This window comes from Danaus plexippus, unplaced genomic scaffold (genome assembly GCF_018135715.1).
Source record: "Danaus plexippus unplaced genomic scaffold, MEX_DaPlex mxdp_56, whole genome shotgun sequence".
Classification (NCBI taxonomy): Eukaryota; Metazoa; Arthropoda; class Insecta; order Lepidoptera; family Nymphalidae; genus Danaus; species Danaus plexippus.
Genome location: NW_026869876.1, coordinates 103,564 through 117,325, shown reverse-complemented (window position 1 = coordinate 117,325; position 13,762 = coordinate 103,564). Strand labels below are relative to the sequence as shown.

At 28.8% G+C, this 13,762-nt stretch overlaps 2 protein-coding genes and 2 long non-coding RNA genes across 4 annotated transcripts; 3 read left to right on the top strand and 1 right to left on the bottom strand.

Annotated features, from left to right (window-relative positions):
• Positions 1-4,295: 4,295 nt before the first annotated feature.
• On the bottom strand, positions 4,296-5,482 carry LOC133320757 (uncharacterized). The gene is made up of 3 exons (XM_061529351.1): positions 5,100-5,482; positions 4,834-4,999; positions 4,296-4,502 (listed from the first exon to the last, which is right to left on the bottom strand). The coding sequence occupies exons 1-3, from the start codon at positions 5,480-5,482 to the stop codon at positions 4,296-4,298; spliced, it is 756 nt and encodes a 251-aa protein (XP_061385335.1).
• A 1,904-nt stretch (positions 5,483-7,386) lies between these two features.
• Positions 7,387-7,750, top strand: LOC133320751 (uncharacterized). The gene is made up of 3 exons (XR_009753913.1): positions 7,387-7,516; positions 7,553-7,653; positions 7,687-7,750. It is a non-coding gene; the product is annotated as an uncharacterized LOC133320751 (long non-coding RNA).
• Positions 7,751-10,067: 2,317 nt separating this feature from the next.
• LOC133320756 (replication factor C subunit 2-like) lies at positions 10,068-13,735 on the top strand (the record flags this gene model as incomplete). Its single annotated transcript, XM_061529350.1, has 9 exons — positions 10,068-10,089; positions 12,539-12,657; positions 12,736-12,842; positions 12,878-13,001; positions 13,038-13,172; positions 13,204-13,305; positions 13,341-13,406; positions 13,442-13,636; positions 13,673-13,735. Coding segments are annotated over 9 exons (933 nt in total), but the record flags the coding sequence as incomplete, so codon positions are not given.
• Positions 11,416-11,815, top strand: LOC133320758 (uncharacterized). Its single transcript, XR_009753914.1, has 3 exons — positions 11,416-11,499; positions 11,534-11,648; positions 11,686-11,815. It is a non-coding gene; the product is annotated as an uncharacterized LOC133320758 (long non-coding RNA).
• Positions 13,736-13,762: the final 27 nt, after the last annotated feature.

Below are 13,762 nucleotides of genomic sequence, written 5' to 3'. Positions count from 1 at the left end.
GCGTTTTATTTATTTTGCTCAACAAAAATAATGTATATTAATTAGAAAAATAAAATTTATAATTTAATTTATATCAGCTCTTCTGTTATTTAGTTGCGAATGCATAAAAGTTAAAGCTCTAATGTCGGGAGTGCCTTCTGGATGCATTGGAACCATGTGATGTTTAGGTAGCTTTGGCAATAATTTTGATACATCCTCTCTCAAACAACATTCAAATGTAGAATATTTCAAAACACCTTGTTGAGTTAAAATATCTGGTTCTTTATTTTTTGTTCTAAAGTTAACGGCTCTCATTCCTGGTGCTGCATGTTCCACAACAGGGTCCATCGGTCCAGCGTATAATTGGTCTTGTGGGTTAGGTTTGTTTTCCATATTATTCGCAGATATATTTTGATACTAAAGAAAAATCATATTGGTATTTAGCTCGCATATAGTATATATATCAACATTATATTACTTATTATATATATATATATATATATATATATATATATATATATTAATAGATTTATATATGTTTAATTAATTATGTGTCTTACAGCCATAGCTTTAGATCCAGGTGCCATGTAACGCACATCTTTTTGAGCAATTGGTTCCCCAGGTGGAACATTATCTTCCGGTCTAAACATGTAATAAAAGTGATAACGTGAAATTACATTATTTCGAGATCAATTTTAGCTTCATACGGTAATTCTATGTGTTGTATGTCAGGTGATAAATAGATAGTCTGAGGCTTAGTTTCTTTATCATCTACTATCAAAGTTGAACCTTCAACTCTTCCAGGAGCCTTAATAATTGAATCATAATTATTTTTTTTTTACGTTTTTATATACTCGTTTAGATTGTTCTGGATTTTTTGGTAGTATAGGAGGTTTTGGAACTTTAGACATTCTTCCACCCTAATCATATCAATTTAGTGATTAGTTCAGTACTCTAGGCTCTGGAAGCTCAATATCCATGTTGTAAGGTATTTCAATAACCTTTTCGACATATTTGGCAACAACATATGGTATTTCTTTGTAAATTACTCTTGGTACCTAAAATATAGCGAAATTTTTACAAATTCATGCATACTTTCTTCTTAACAACTTCCGGAACTTCAATAATCTTTTCTTGTACTACTGGTTTAGTTTTTTCGATTACTCGCTCAATGATATGAGGTTTTGCCACAGGAACAATTTTCGGAGGCATTTGGCACTTAACTTCAACTGGAACTTCTACATATTTTATTCCCTATAAACATAAGATTATTTAATTAATTGACTCAACGCAACATGTATATATTGAGATTATTGGAATAATTAACACACACATAAAAAAATGATAACTCCTTTATACACTTATCCATACAATATCAAGTGATTTAACTTTCATTTATTTAACATCTACACTGAATAAGCATTATTTTACGATAATAAGCGGCTACGTAATGTATTTAAATAGCAATAAGCTTTAGTTACCTGAGATATGTGTTGTACTTTTTCCTCTACAACAGGAACGTATTTGAATCTAGGGACGTCTACAATTTTGAGATCATCTTCAACTGCAATTTTATCAATTTGAATGACGGTAGGAACTTGATTAAATTTGTGTATGTACTGTGTATATTCCTGTTCGGTTTTATTTGTTTGATGCTCTTGTTTCAACACAAATATCTCCCGTTCCTAAAAAATTTAAAATGTCGTTTCAACATGACTATATGTGTACAATTGTATATATAGCTTTAAACTATCAAATTACTTGCAGTTTAGGTTTAGTAACAAAATGCTCAGGAATATTGTTCAAAAGTTCCTCTGGTAATGGAACAGCACCGTAAGCGGTCATTGAAAGAAATTCTCCTTTATCACTTTTAAATGAATCTACAATTTTTTCAAAAGCTTTATTTGATATGTAGTAGGAATCTTCTTCCAAAGGGTTAGCTTCTTTTCGAGCTAAAACAATCTCATCAGAGTTTAAATTGTCTTCAGAAACTTTATCTTTTAAATCTACCATCTCTAGGTTAGACTCTAGATTTTGATTTCTTCGTGCTTCAATATGCATATATCCATGTAATTTGTAAGGTAAAGGTGCACGGCCTTGAAATACAACTGGATTTGATGGATATAAATTTCTTTGTTGCTCATTATTTTCATCAATAACTTCTTCAGGTATGTGATGTAAAAATTTATCTTCTAACACTCCATTTTGTGGTGCGATAGTAATGATAGAATTTCCACCAGGTTTTATGGGAGCTATGAAATGATCAACGTTAGGTTCTGAATCCATCTCAATTATGTTTTAGATGCCAATTAATATTTTCCAGCTAGTTTGTGGATTACGTATAAATAAACTATACGTGCAATTAATTCAAGATCATAGAATGAAGAATAATTTAGAAAATTAGTATAAAACTAATTTATGCATGTATAATTATATAATTCAAATTATCCCCATTTTATGAAAGAAGCTTGCATATATAATTTAGGACTTATAATAATCTATATTTTGTTATAAGTTTTCCAAAGTATATATATACATATATACATGTATCAAAATATGATTGTATATATATTTATATAGATTTAAATGTACGTATATAAATGCATAAAAAAAGACGTATTAGTACAATCAATGTTAATGCGGTGTATATTCAATTAAGCTAATTCAAAAAATAAAAAAAAAAATAAAATGAGCCTTTTCCATAATATATTTATTATAGCGATGTTGTAACTTATTTATTATTATAATTTGGGGTGGGAGTCATTTTGACAATATATATATTTAGTATATAATTTTTTTCATAAAAATATATATATGTGAATTATTTGTAATTATTTTATTAGAGACAATAATTAGATTATTGAAAAGTTATAAATGTAGTTTATTTGCAATTTAAAGTTTTTATATACTTTATTAATAAAATGTAATTATTATGTCACAAGTCTAAATAATCGGGTGTTCATAAATATAAATTTTCTGAGACAATTAAATAATATTATGAAGTATAATTTATACGACTATTTATGCCCAGATTTGCAAGGAAATAAAACAGAATTTTTGGACATAGATGGCGTTGTGAATAAAATTTTTGAATCTCGGTGAAATAATAACATAATTAAGAATAAATTTTCAGTCGATGTGTTGCAATAACAGGTGCTGGCGCTTCACAAGAGAGTTCCATACCTACTTTTCGTGATGTGCGTACAGGGATATGGGCTACGTCAGGTTTATGTATTAAGTTATAAGTACTACAGTCATGATATTCAACTATGTGGTACTATCGAAGGATTTAGAACAGCTCCAGAGCATTTGTGGAAATTAATCACAGATTTTAAAACTGTAAAATATGAAACAATTATAAAATTATTGTGCATCTATGACAACCAGAATAATTCAAATTTAGTGAATTAATTAATTTTGATTATTTGTATTATTAAAAACCATACTAGCACATTGTTTAACTATACTGTTTATGAATTGCAGAATTTGAATCCAAAACCAAATGGCTGCCATATTGGTCTGAGTAAATTAGAAAAATTGCAGAAAGTAGCTTGTGTCATAACACAAGTAATGCTTGTTCTTCTATTATTTATGGCAGAACTTTGATCATTTACACCATGCTGCAGGAAGTCAAAATGTTATCGAATTTCACGGAAATCTTGAACAGGTAATAGTTTAATTTAATGACATGTTTTTTTACTTGACATTTTATAGGCTGAGTGTATAAATTGCGGTTTTAAAAGAGTTTTGGAAAAAGAGTTGTTTCAAAATGAAGATTTAAGAAAAACCTTACCCCTTAGAGTATGAATTATAAATAATTTAAATAAATAGTGTACAACGTGCAATCATGTGCTAAAGCCAAGTGTTATATTATTGGGAGAGGCCACAAATTCTTCCGTCGTTCATGAAGCAGAAAAAGAAGTTGATAATTGTGATTTATTATTGGTATTCAACAATAAACCACCTTAAATTATGAAAATTAGGTTATAGGTACAAGCTCAAGTGTTGTACCTTGTTCTTTATTACCATTGTACGCCAAAAGAGCAGGAGCTACAATAATTGAAGTAAAGGTGTTTTGTTTTTTGATATTATAAAGATAAATACTGGAGAAACCGCTCTTACTAATTCTGGAGTTGACTATGTATTGAGAGAAAAGTAATTATATCAAATTTGAATTATTGAATATGACCTTAGAGCTAGTGTGATGAGCATTATAGCAGACAAAGTTGAGGATAAAATAAAATATTTTACTAACGCAGTTAAATAACTCTGAAACTAAAGTTTTTTGAACGCGTAAAAAATATTGAAACTTTATATTATTGTTGCTGGTTTGAAACACCTGCAATAGTTTCAGCTACTATAAACTGCAAACGAGCCAAATTTAATAGATAAGCTATCAATAAATTATCTTGTATTGATTCTTCGAGTAAAGTTTTTAATTGTTTTTTGGGTAGCAATGTTTTCACGGAGACGGCTTCCATCAGTTTGCGGCCAATTTGAGGATCTGCTGGAATTTTTTTCTCCTGTTTTCATATATAATTAAAGACATTATCATACATTAACTAATGTCACATATTCAATAGCATGGTTCAATAATTTTTTCAATTCTGTCAAAGCTGTTTTAAGGGTTTTCTGTCTATTCGGAATATAATTTTCTACATCATTTTCTTCAATATTAGATGACAGTGTTGTTTTAATCATATCAGAAACTGAAACGAAATAAATAATATAAATAATCTACCTCCTGGGACATCTGCTGGGTTGATAGTAAGCTGTATCCGAACTTCATGAAATAAAGCTCTCAAAGAGCCACAGACATAAGCCTAATAAATGTCTCAATATATACTATTATACTTTTGTTCCTCCAAGTAAGCTATCACTATTTGTAAACAATGGATCAATCAACAAATGAACAGGTTCAGGAAGTAGTTTTGTGGGAAAAAACCGACTTGTTTTCTGTTCTATTTGAGCCCATTCACTTATAGCTGTTGGATATGTCATGGATCTACTGGTGCAGCACCTAATTTGAAACATACAAATTATACACGAAATTAACAAAGAAATGTGTATAATTAAAAATGTTATTTATTTATGTTCGACTATTCTGAAAATTGACCTACCATCCTACAACAACTAATTTTGGATTTATTTTTTCACGTAAACGAAGCATCCATTCATGAGGCTCTCTTTGAATGTTCAGAGAATTAGAAGCGGAATCGTAATGAAAAGGATTGGCAAAACAGTCAGCAATATCAACAATCACTCCATTATTGTTAATATTATTTGGGTCAATAGATACGCTACCAAGTAAAGTCCCAATTGCAAATCCATATAATTCACTCAGGCGATTATGTGCATTGAGCATGGATATAATTACTGAAGGATGTATTTGGCATCTCACTCTTGATATTTCGAAACCGTTAAAGGGAACATTACTGATAGCTTCTGGGCTCAAGAGTGTCACAGCGGGTGAATCAAGCTGAAATTTAGATAATGATGTCATACCTGATTAAGAGGTACTTCTGCTGATTTAAGTATATATTTGAGTATTTTTCAAAATATATAGTTGAGAATATATATCAACTTGTAAATATATCAAAAGATTTAATTGAAAAATATTTGTAAATTAGATTTTATTTAATTTTTGAATCGGTATGACGACTTTATATATAATAGATAAATTGTACATATACTATGAGTTTTACTATCTTGCAACTTATATAGCATTAATAAATGCTATATAAATAAGAAAACTAGCAGCTTTAATGAAAAAAGTTTGTCAAATTTTAAAGTTTTAACCTATACAGTAATAAAGTAACAATTTAATCCATGCTATAAATTGTTTATGTATCGGCTATATTTTGTGATACAAATCTCTTCAATACTGCTCAGTGAATAATGAAATAAATGTTTCAGAGTTTTTTTACATTATATTTTGAAGTGTTTTAATATAATTAATTTATAAAATTTAATGAACCTATATCATAAGGATCCTTAACAATCTTTTGATGGATGGCAATTGAAAAATCAGTCAAAAAAAAAAAACAATATAATTCTGAATCAGAAAAACCCAGTGAAGAAGTGAAAAATGAAAATATTGAAACGGATAATTTAGACGGTATAGTTTGCATGGATATTATTTTTAAAATTGTAATTATTATACATGCTTTCACAGTACATGTAAACATAATTATTATACATGTAAATTTTAGACAAAGAAGAAAAAGATAACGGATTTTTGGATACTAAAAAAACATTTGAAACTATTGCAACACTAGATGAAAGATTATTGAGATCTATTAAAGAAAAATTAAGACTAAAAAATCCAACTATAATACAGTCACAAGCTATACCAATAATTCTAAAAAATAATGATGTTTTGATACGCGCAAGAACTGGTTCAGGAAAATCTTTGGCTTATGCTATTCCTATTCTACAGAAATTATTGGAAAATAAACCTTATCCTCTTCAATGTGTGATATTAGTTCCTGCAAGTGATTTATGCGATCAAGTAATTTGCTATTAAAAACTATAAAGTTTTAGCTAGCTACTTTACTAGAAAAGTTGAATTTTTATACGGACTCATATATTTCTATTCAACAAATTAATAGAAATATCGCGTTCTTGGCACATAATGCACCAGCTGTAATATCTATATCTACTCCAAAATCATTTGTGGCATATTTAAAAGAGCGATCCAAATGCATAGAAAAACCCATCTCTAGTTTTTTTAATACATCCTTGATAGTGCTTGACGAGGCCGATGCTTTGCTAAATTTAGGAACCAAACCAGAAATCGAATTCTTGTTTAAGAATCTTAAGAATACAGACAGTAGATGCCAAACTATATTATGCTCTGCAACATTATCTGAAAACGTATGCTAATAAATAAATTCTTGCTCAGTTAAAAATACATAATTTCTTGTATACATAATAAATAGAAATAAGAATAAAAGGTACAATTTTTTTCTTATGTTTAAGTCATAAATATTACTGTGCATGAATACATATTTAATAGACGTCTAACTTCAATTATGCGATGTTTTATAGGTTACTCAACTTAAAACGCTTGTATTGCACAAACCTGTCCTTATCAAATTAGAAGACGAAATTACAGAAGCAGGAGGACGAATTACGTCATCCAAATTACTTGAGTATTACTTGGAATCAGATTTGAACGATAAATTTTTGATAATATATAGTTTAATCACATTATCTTTACTACCAATGAAATGTGTGATCTTCATTAATAAAATTCAAACGTAAGACTCTTTAATGCTGTAAATTGTGTATAAGAGGGTACAAACTACTTTTATTTTTTAACTCATTTTCGATTAAATCGGTTATTTTGTCGCCAATTATTCCATTTTCTTTGAGGAAAAATATCATAGGAAGTTTTAATCAAGGATTAGTGAATATTTTGATAGTTGCTGATGAAAAAATTCAAGTTGATGATGAAAGAATAATTTTAGCTGAAGATGAGGAAGATGAAGTATTAGACGCTCCATCAAAAAAATCAAAACCTCATAAAAAAAAAGTAAAGAATTATATGATGAATAGCGTTAATACTTAGAAAGACGAAAATTATGGCATTTACCGTGGCATGGACTTTCAGAATGTAGGATCTGTTATAAACTTTGACGTTCCTTATACTGTGAACCATTATACCCATAGGTATAATTAAATGATTATATTGAAGATATATAGAATTGGACGAGCAGGAAGAGCTAATTCAGAAGGTGTAGCTCTAACTTTAGTATTAAGAGATAACGTAGAAGAATTGAAAATATTCAAAGAAGTAAATAATATTTAATCTGATGTTTCTCTCAGATCATGCAGCATAAAATGACGCAGCAATCTAAAATAAGAAATTTGGGAATAGAGATTTCTAGCATTGAATGTTTTCGGTATAGAGTGGAAGACGTGTTGAAGTCAATTACAAAAAAAAAATTAAATAATATATGTGCAAGTGATATACGACAGCAATTATTGAAAAATAAGAAATTGAATGAGTTTCTTAAGTTTAATCCTAAAGAAGAACAAATCTTGCTTAAATCTATAAAACCCTTACAATCTGTAATGAACAATAAACAATACCATAAACACTATAATTATTCGTAGTTTAATATTTTGTTGTAATTCAGAGTAAAAGTAGTGACAAAACACATCTAAAGTTTGTACCAAGCTACTTTAAGAATGATTTAGCTAATGTCACAACACCTTCAGCAATACAAGAAGCAATCATGAAATTAAATGAATCTGAAAAGCCATTCAGATATAAAAGAAAACCTAATTCTTCGTTTGCTTTTTTACCGTAAGTTATTGTACACAATTTAAAAGTCATTAGCTCTAAACGTCATCAAAAAACTGGATTAAGAAACAAAATTAGCCCTTTGTTAAAATCCACTTCACAGCCAATAAAAAAAAAACGGTTTTTTCCTCAAAATAAAAAACCTAAACGTCAATCGAAGCCAATGCATCAAAAATAATCACTGCGCTTATTCTTGTGAATAAACTCGCTCTTGAATCTGACTGTTACCTCATCGTTTATATCTATGCATAAATTTTTTTTTTGTAGCATGTAATTAATCACTTGAAAAAAATTATTAAGTTTCTGTATATTACTTCCCTGATTAGCTGTAATCATGACTGACGTTTGCTTTTGTCGATCTTTATCTGTTAATACTAATATTCTAAAGATATCAATTATTTTAGGGTTGTTTGTCGAAAAATTCTTGCTATAAAATAGCACTTGGACTAGGGCTCGCAACGTCATCATTTGTTTTATTATTAGCATGGCTCGTCCAAATACTTGTAGCTATAGCATATGAAGTAGAAGAAATAAGCATGATCAAGCCAGAATAAATTATATCATAAAAAAAGGTTTTTATTATTTTGTATTTAATTACTTTAAAATTTACTATTTTGAAAGTATTTATGATTATTTGACTACTAAACATTAACAAGTTCAATTTAGCTTCAATTGACAGCTTTGGACCTATTAAAGATGACAGACGTTATTTCATCTAATCCAGATTTTTCTGCGGTCTGTTTCCATAATTTGGCAGCTATCGATATTGCTCGAGTAAATTATGAGTCATTCAAAGATCCTGAAGCGTTAGTCAGTTAAACTTTATTCACATGTTTGTTTCTAGAGTAAAGAAAGATGCTGAAAAAAAGGTTTCTAATTTTTTGAAAGAATTAATTAAATTACCAAGTGAAAGAAGTGATGAAGGACGAGTTCTTGTATTACCAACAGTATCCTCAATTATATTGCCTAGGCAGCGTAAAGTAAGTTTTTTTATTTTTTTCCAACAAAATATTGCTGAAATTTTGAACATGTATGATTATTCAGATACCCTCTGTTACAACAAAAACACGCTGGGAAAAATTCGCTCAAGAAAATAAAATTTTTAAAAAAAAGAAATCTAGATTTGTATGGGATGAAGCTACTAGGGAATGGATACCCAGATGGGGATCTAAAAATTCTTTATCAAAAAAAAGAAAAGCCGAAAATGCTATATTTGAGTTAAAACCCGATGAAGGTAATGAATAATATAATAATTAATTTAAATTTTACTATATTTTATAAGTTTGCAAATTATTTAATAATAAAATTATTATTTGATAATTATAATTTTTTTTTTATAAAAATCTAATATAATTATTTTAATTTGATATATGTTCAACAATTACATGAAATGATTTATCATAAAAAACCAAGAATATATCCAACAAATTTTGTTTAGATTGCAACGTCTGTGTAACTTCATTAACAAATAATTAAATTATTGTGATTTATCTTTTTGCATTAATAAATTATTATATTTTTTGATATCAATAATTGAATAGTTAAATAATTAATTAATTTAATGTATATATAGATTTAAGATCTGCAATACAAGCACGAAAAGAAAAAGAAACCTTGAAAAAATCAAAGCACCAACTTAACACTTTAAGAAATGCTGTGGAAAGAAATTCAGCTACAGGAATAGCTAGTGTAGAAATAGGATCCAAAAAATCCAAAACTATGATTGAAGACCTACGCAATAAGTAAATGAGGGAAAAAAAAAAATGTTTGTAGGGTTAGTACCGCTACCGCTAGTTTCGGTAAATTTGACGAACCAATTTCAGCAAGAATTGGAAAAAAGCGAAGTAAATCGACAACAAAGAAAAGTAAACACAATAAGCAAAAAAAACGCAAAACCAAAGATACACAAATTGAGGATTAGTTCTATTATCGTTTTTTATATTTTCGTATATATATATGTATATATGTATAAACAAATAACATTATTGTGAATCACTAATCTGAAAAAAAGTTCCAATTGGCTGTAGATAAAGAAGCTGGAATTACTAAGCCAGTCGGAAAATTAAATTATTTGTTTTTTTTTTTTACAGACCTTATAGATGCCAAAAACTATAATATTTTTGAAAAAAGCTCGAGAGTATTGCAGGTAAGTTGACTTTTTGATTTCTATATAACTAAAGACCAGTTGAAGATAAAATAACAAAACATGTATATATTAAATTAAATGTATACGAACCAGCTACAGAACAATCTCTTTCGGAGTTTTCACAGTCTAAAGATATAGTTCAGATTCAAGTAGTTCCAACTACTTCTGATATATTCATAACGTTCAAAGATATTGAAAGTTCCTCTATATTTCATGATGAAGTTAAAAACACACAAAAACAACTTAAATTTTTTCCTGACATTAAAAAAGTATCATTTGCTGAATTAACAAAAAAAACTATAAAGCTAAATAGTAATGTATATACAGTCAGTAACGAAATAAATGGTACAAACATAAATAAATTAATTGCTAAATTAGATACCAATGTCAAGTACTTGATTATACAAAAATCTGTTGAACCATTTATATTTTTCAAACCTATTAAGGAAAGTAGCCATTCCGATGCTTTATATGGCTCCTTGCAAAAGCTTCCATGGACGACAAAAGACTCGGATTTATTTGCCTCCAGAGTCCAACAAGTTGATTGGAAGAATATTTCGCAATATAATAAGTTAATAAATCTAGGAAAAGCAATTAAGCCAAACGGGAAAATTTATCAGCTAAATCATAAATCATGCATTTTCAGCAATTTACATGATTTTTTTACAAACAGTTTTTTATGTAATGTTCAAAATTTATGCTGGGGCTCAAACTTTTCATTACCTAATCAAGCCACAATATTAAATCTATCTCGAAATAATTTTCTGTCAATGGATTTATATGCAGTTTGTCCCAAAACTTTTGAAGTACTTATGTAGTAGAAACATCGCACATTATTAGGAAGTTATAACATGTTTTAATATCAATAATTTTCCTATCCGTTTGCGTCTAGAGTCTTCTGATTTTGATAATCTTGAATTTGATGGGTTTGATTTAGTTCTACAGCCTTTTGAATCGTTAACTTTTAAAAAGGAAGCTTGTTTTAAAATTTGCTATGGACCAAATACTTCTGAAAAAAAAGAAGTCGGGTATTTTGTTTGGCTTAGACTCATAAAAAATGAAGGTAAACTCATTTATTTGTGAAGTTAATGTCACAGAACTGGTGTTTCTATCCAGTGAATGTAAGCCAACTATCAAGAAAGGACGGGAATTCGAACTAGAACATGTTCATAAAACATACGATAAAATTGCTAATCATTTTTCTCATACAAGGTAATCGTGGTTTCAAAAAACATAAATAATAAATTAGACACACTCCTTGGCCGAAAATTGCAAATATTTTAAGAAACTTAACTTTTGGACAAATTATCTTAGACGTGGGTTGTGGAAATGGAAGATATGCAGCGTGTTTACCAAAGAATTCAGTTTATATTGGATTAGACAGAAGTTTAGAGTTACTTAAAATATCCCAAAGAGAAAAAAGAGATGGCATTTTAGCTGATTGTACTGAACTTCCTATAAAATCAGGTAACTTTCAATAGTTTGAATAAGAACAAATCAGATTCAATTGATGTATGTCTATCTTTAGCAGTATTGCATCACTTATCTAATGAAGAAGACAGGTAAAAAAACTTTTATTTTGCAATTAAATGAAGAATTGCCGCTTTGCATGATATGCTAAGATGCTTACGAGTCAATGGTTTACTAATACTTTACGTCTGGTAGCTAAATCCTTGCTTGCTATTTATAATTAGGGCTTTTGAAAAAAGACCTCATGAATACGAAAATTCCCCAGATGGTTAGTTTCGCAGATTTAGTACTTTCTTTTCAGTGTTAATGCCGTGGATTTATCAAACAAGAATGGGTATAAATGAAAATGAAAAACAACCCCTCCAGTTACTTTATCGATATATACATTTTTTCACCAAAGAGGAGTTAATAAATCTTTGTAATAAGTTCAATAATATTTTTATTGAAGACTTTTATACTGATTTTATCAATTGGGCTTTATTATTAAGAAAAACAAAATAATATAAAATGATAGATTTACATTTATATTTTAAAGTTGCGAAATTTTTGATTGTCTGTACGTAGGTTTTTGCTCAAAAATATAAAATAATATGTTATTAGGAAATCTTACTATATTAGGAACACTATGATAGATATATGGATTGAAAAATATAGACCTAGCAAGTTATCTGAAGTTAAAGGGAATGAATATGTGATTAGCAGATTAAACTATTTTACAGAAACTGGAAACATTCCTAATCTACTTTTAGCGGTATAGTATACACATTTGAAAAACTGTTCTAACGAATATATAAAATGTTATTTATAAAAAAATTTCATTATAATCAAGGGCCCTCCTGGAACTGGAAAAACGACTAGTGTATTGGCGCTAGCTAGAGAGCTTTTGGGACCTGTTTATAAAAAAGCTGTTATTGAGTTAAACGCATCTGATGACCGGTTTGTTATACAACCTTATCGTACATCAATATTAGAGGAATAGACGTTGTACGGAATAAAATTAAAGCATTTACTAAAACTCGCATTGATCTTCCCGCGGGAAAACATAAAATAATTATATTAGATGAAGTAGATTCTATGACTGAAGGAGCTCAACAAGTCAGAAATACGCATATAATAAAACTAGGGAGATAGGCTTTACGTAGATTGATGGAAATGTATACAGATACAACTCGATTTGCATTAGCTTGTAACGAGTCCACCAAAATAATAGAACCAATACAAAGTCGGTGCGCGATTTTAAGATTTTCTAAGCTAAAAGATAATGAAGTTAGCATCAGTTTATATATTATATGATTAGATACTCGAACATCTGAAATTTATTTGTGAAAAAGAAAATATACAATACGATGAAGATGGTTTAAATACTTTGGTATTTACTGCCGAGGGAGATATGAGGAATGTAATACAAAAAAGAATCTTTTTTAAAGTTACTAGGCCATCAATAATTTGCAATCTACTGCTGCTGGATTCAGTTTTGTGAATAAAGAAAATGTTATCAAAGTAAATTGTTGAACAAATATGACCACTTATGTAAGGTTTGTGATATTCCGCCTCCAGAAATAGTCAAAGTTATTATTAACAGTTGTATGGAATCTAAATGGAGACATGCCTTTGACACAACATGTGAGCTTTTGACTAACGGTTATTCCCCAAATGACATCGTTTCTGTAATGAAAACTTTACTGCGAAGAAATGACATGGCTGAAGCCTTGTGTCTAGAATATTTAAAGGTGATCTTTATTGCACATATACATTATACATAACAGACAGTTAGTCAGTATCAATATTTAATGTTAGACGGAGTATCTTCCAAGTTACAGATAAGGTGATTAATGGTTATTTTTTAACACTCTCAG

Excerpts from the sequence above, each read along its gene's own strand:
- LOC133320757 (XM_061529351.1), bottom strand. The coding sequence starts at position 5,482 with ATGACATCATTATCTAAATTTCAGCTTGATTCACCCGCTGTGACACTC. Across the intron at positions 5,000-5,099 it reads AAATTAGTTGTTGTAGGATG|GTGCTGCACCAGTAGATCCA; the intron begins GTAGGTCAATTT and ends GTTTCAAATTAG. Across the intron at positions 4,503-4,833 it reads GCTTACTTGGAGGAACAAAA|GAGAAAAAAATTCCAGCAGA; the intron begins GTATAATAGTAT and ends ATATGAAAACAG.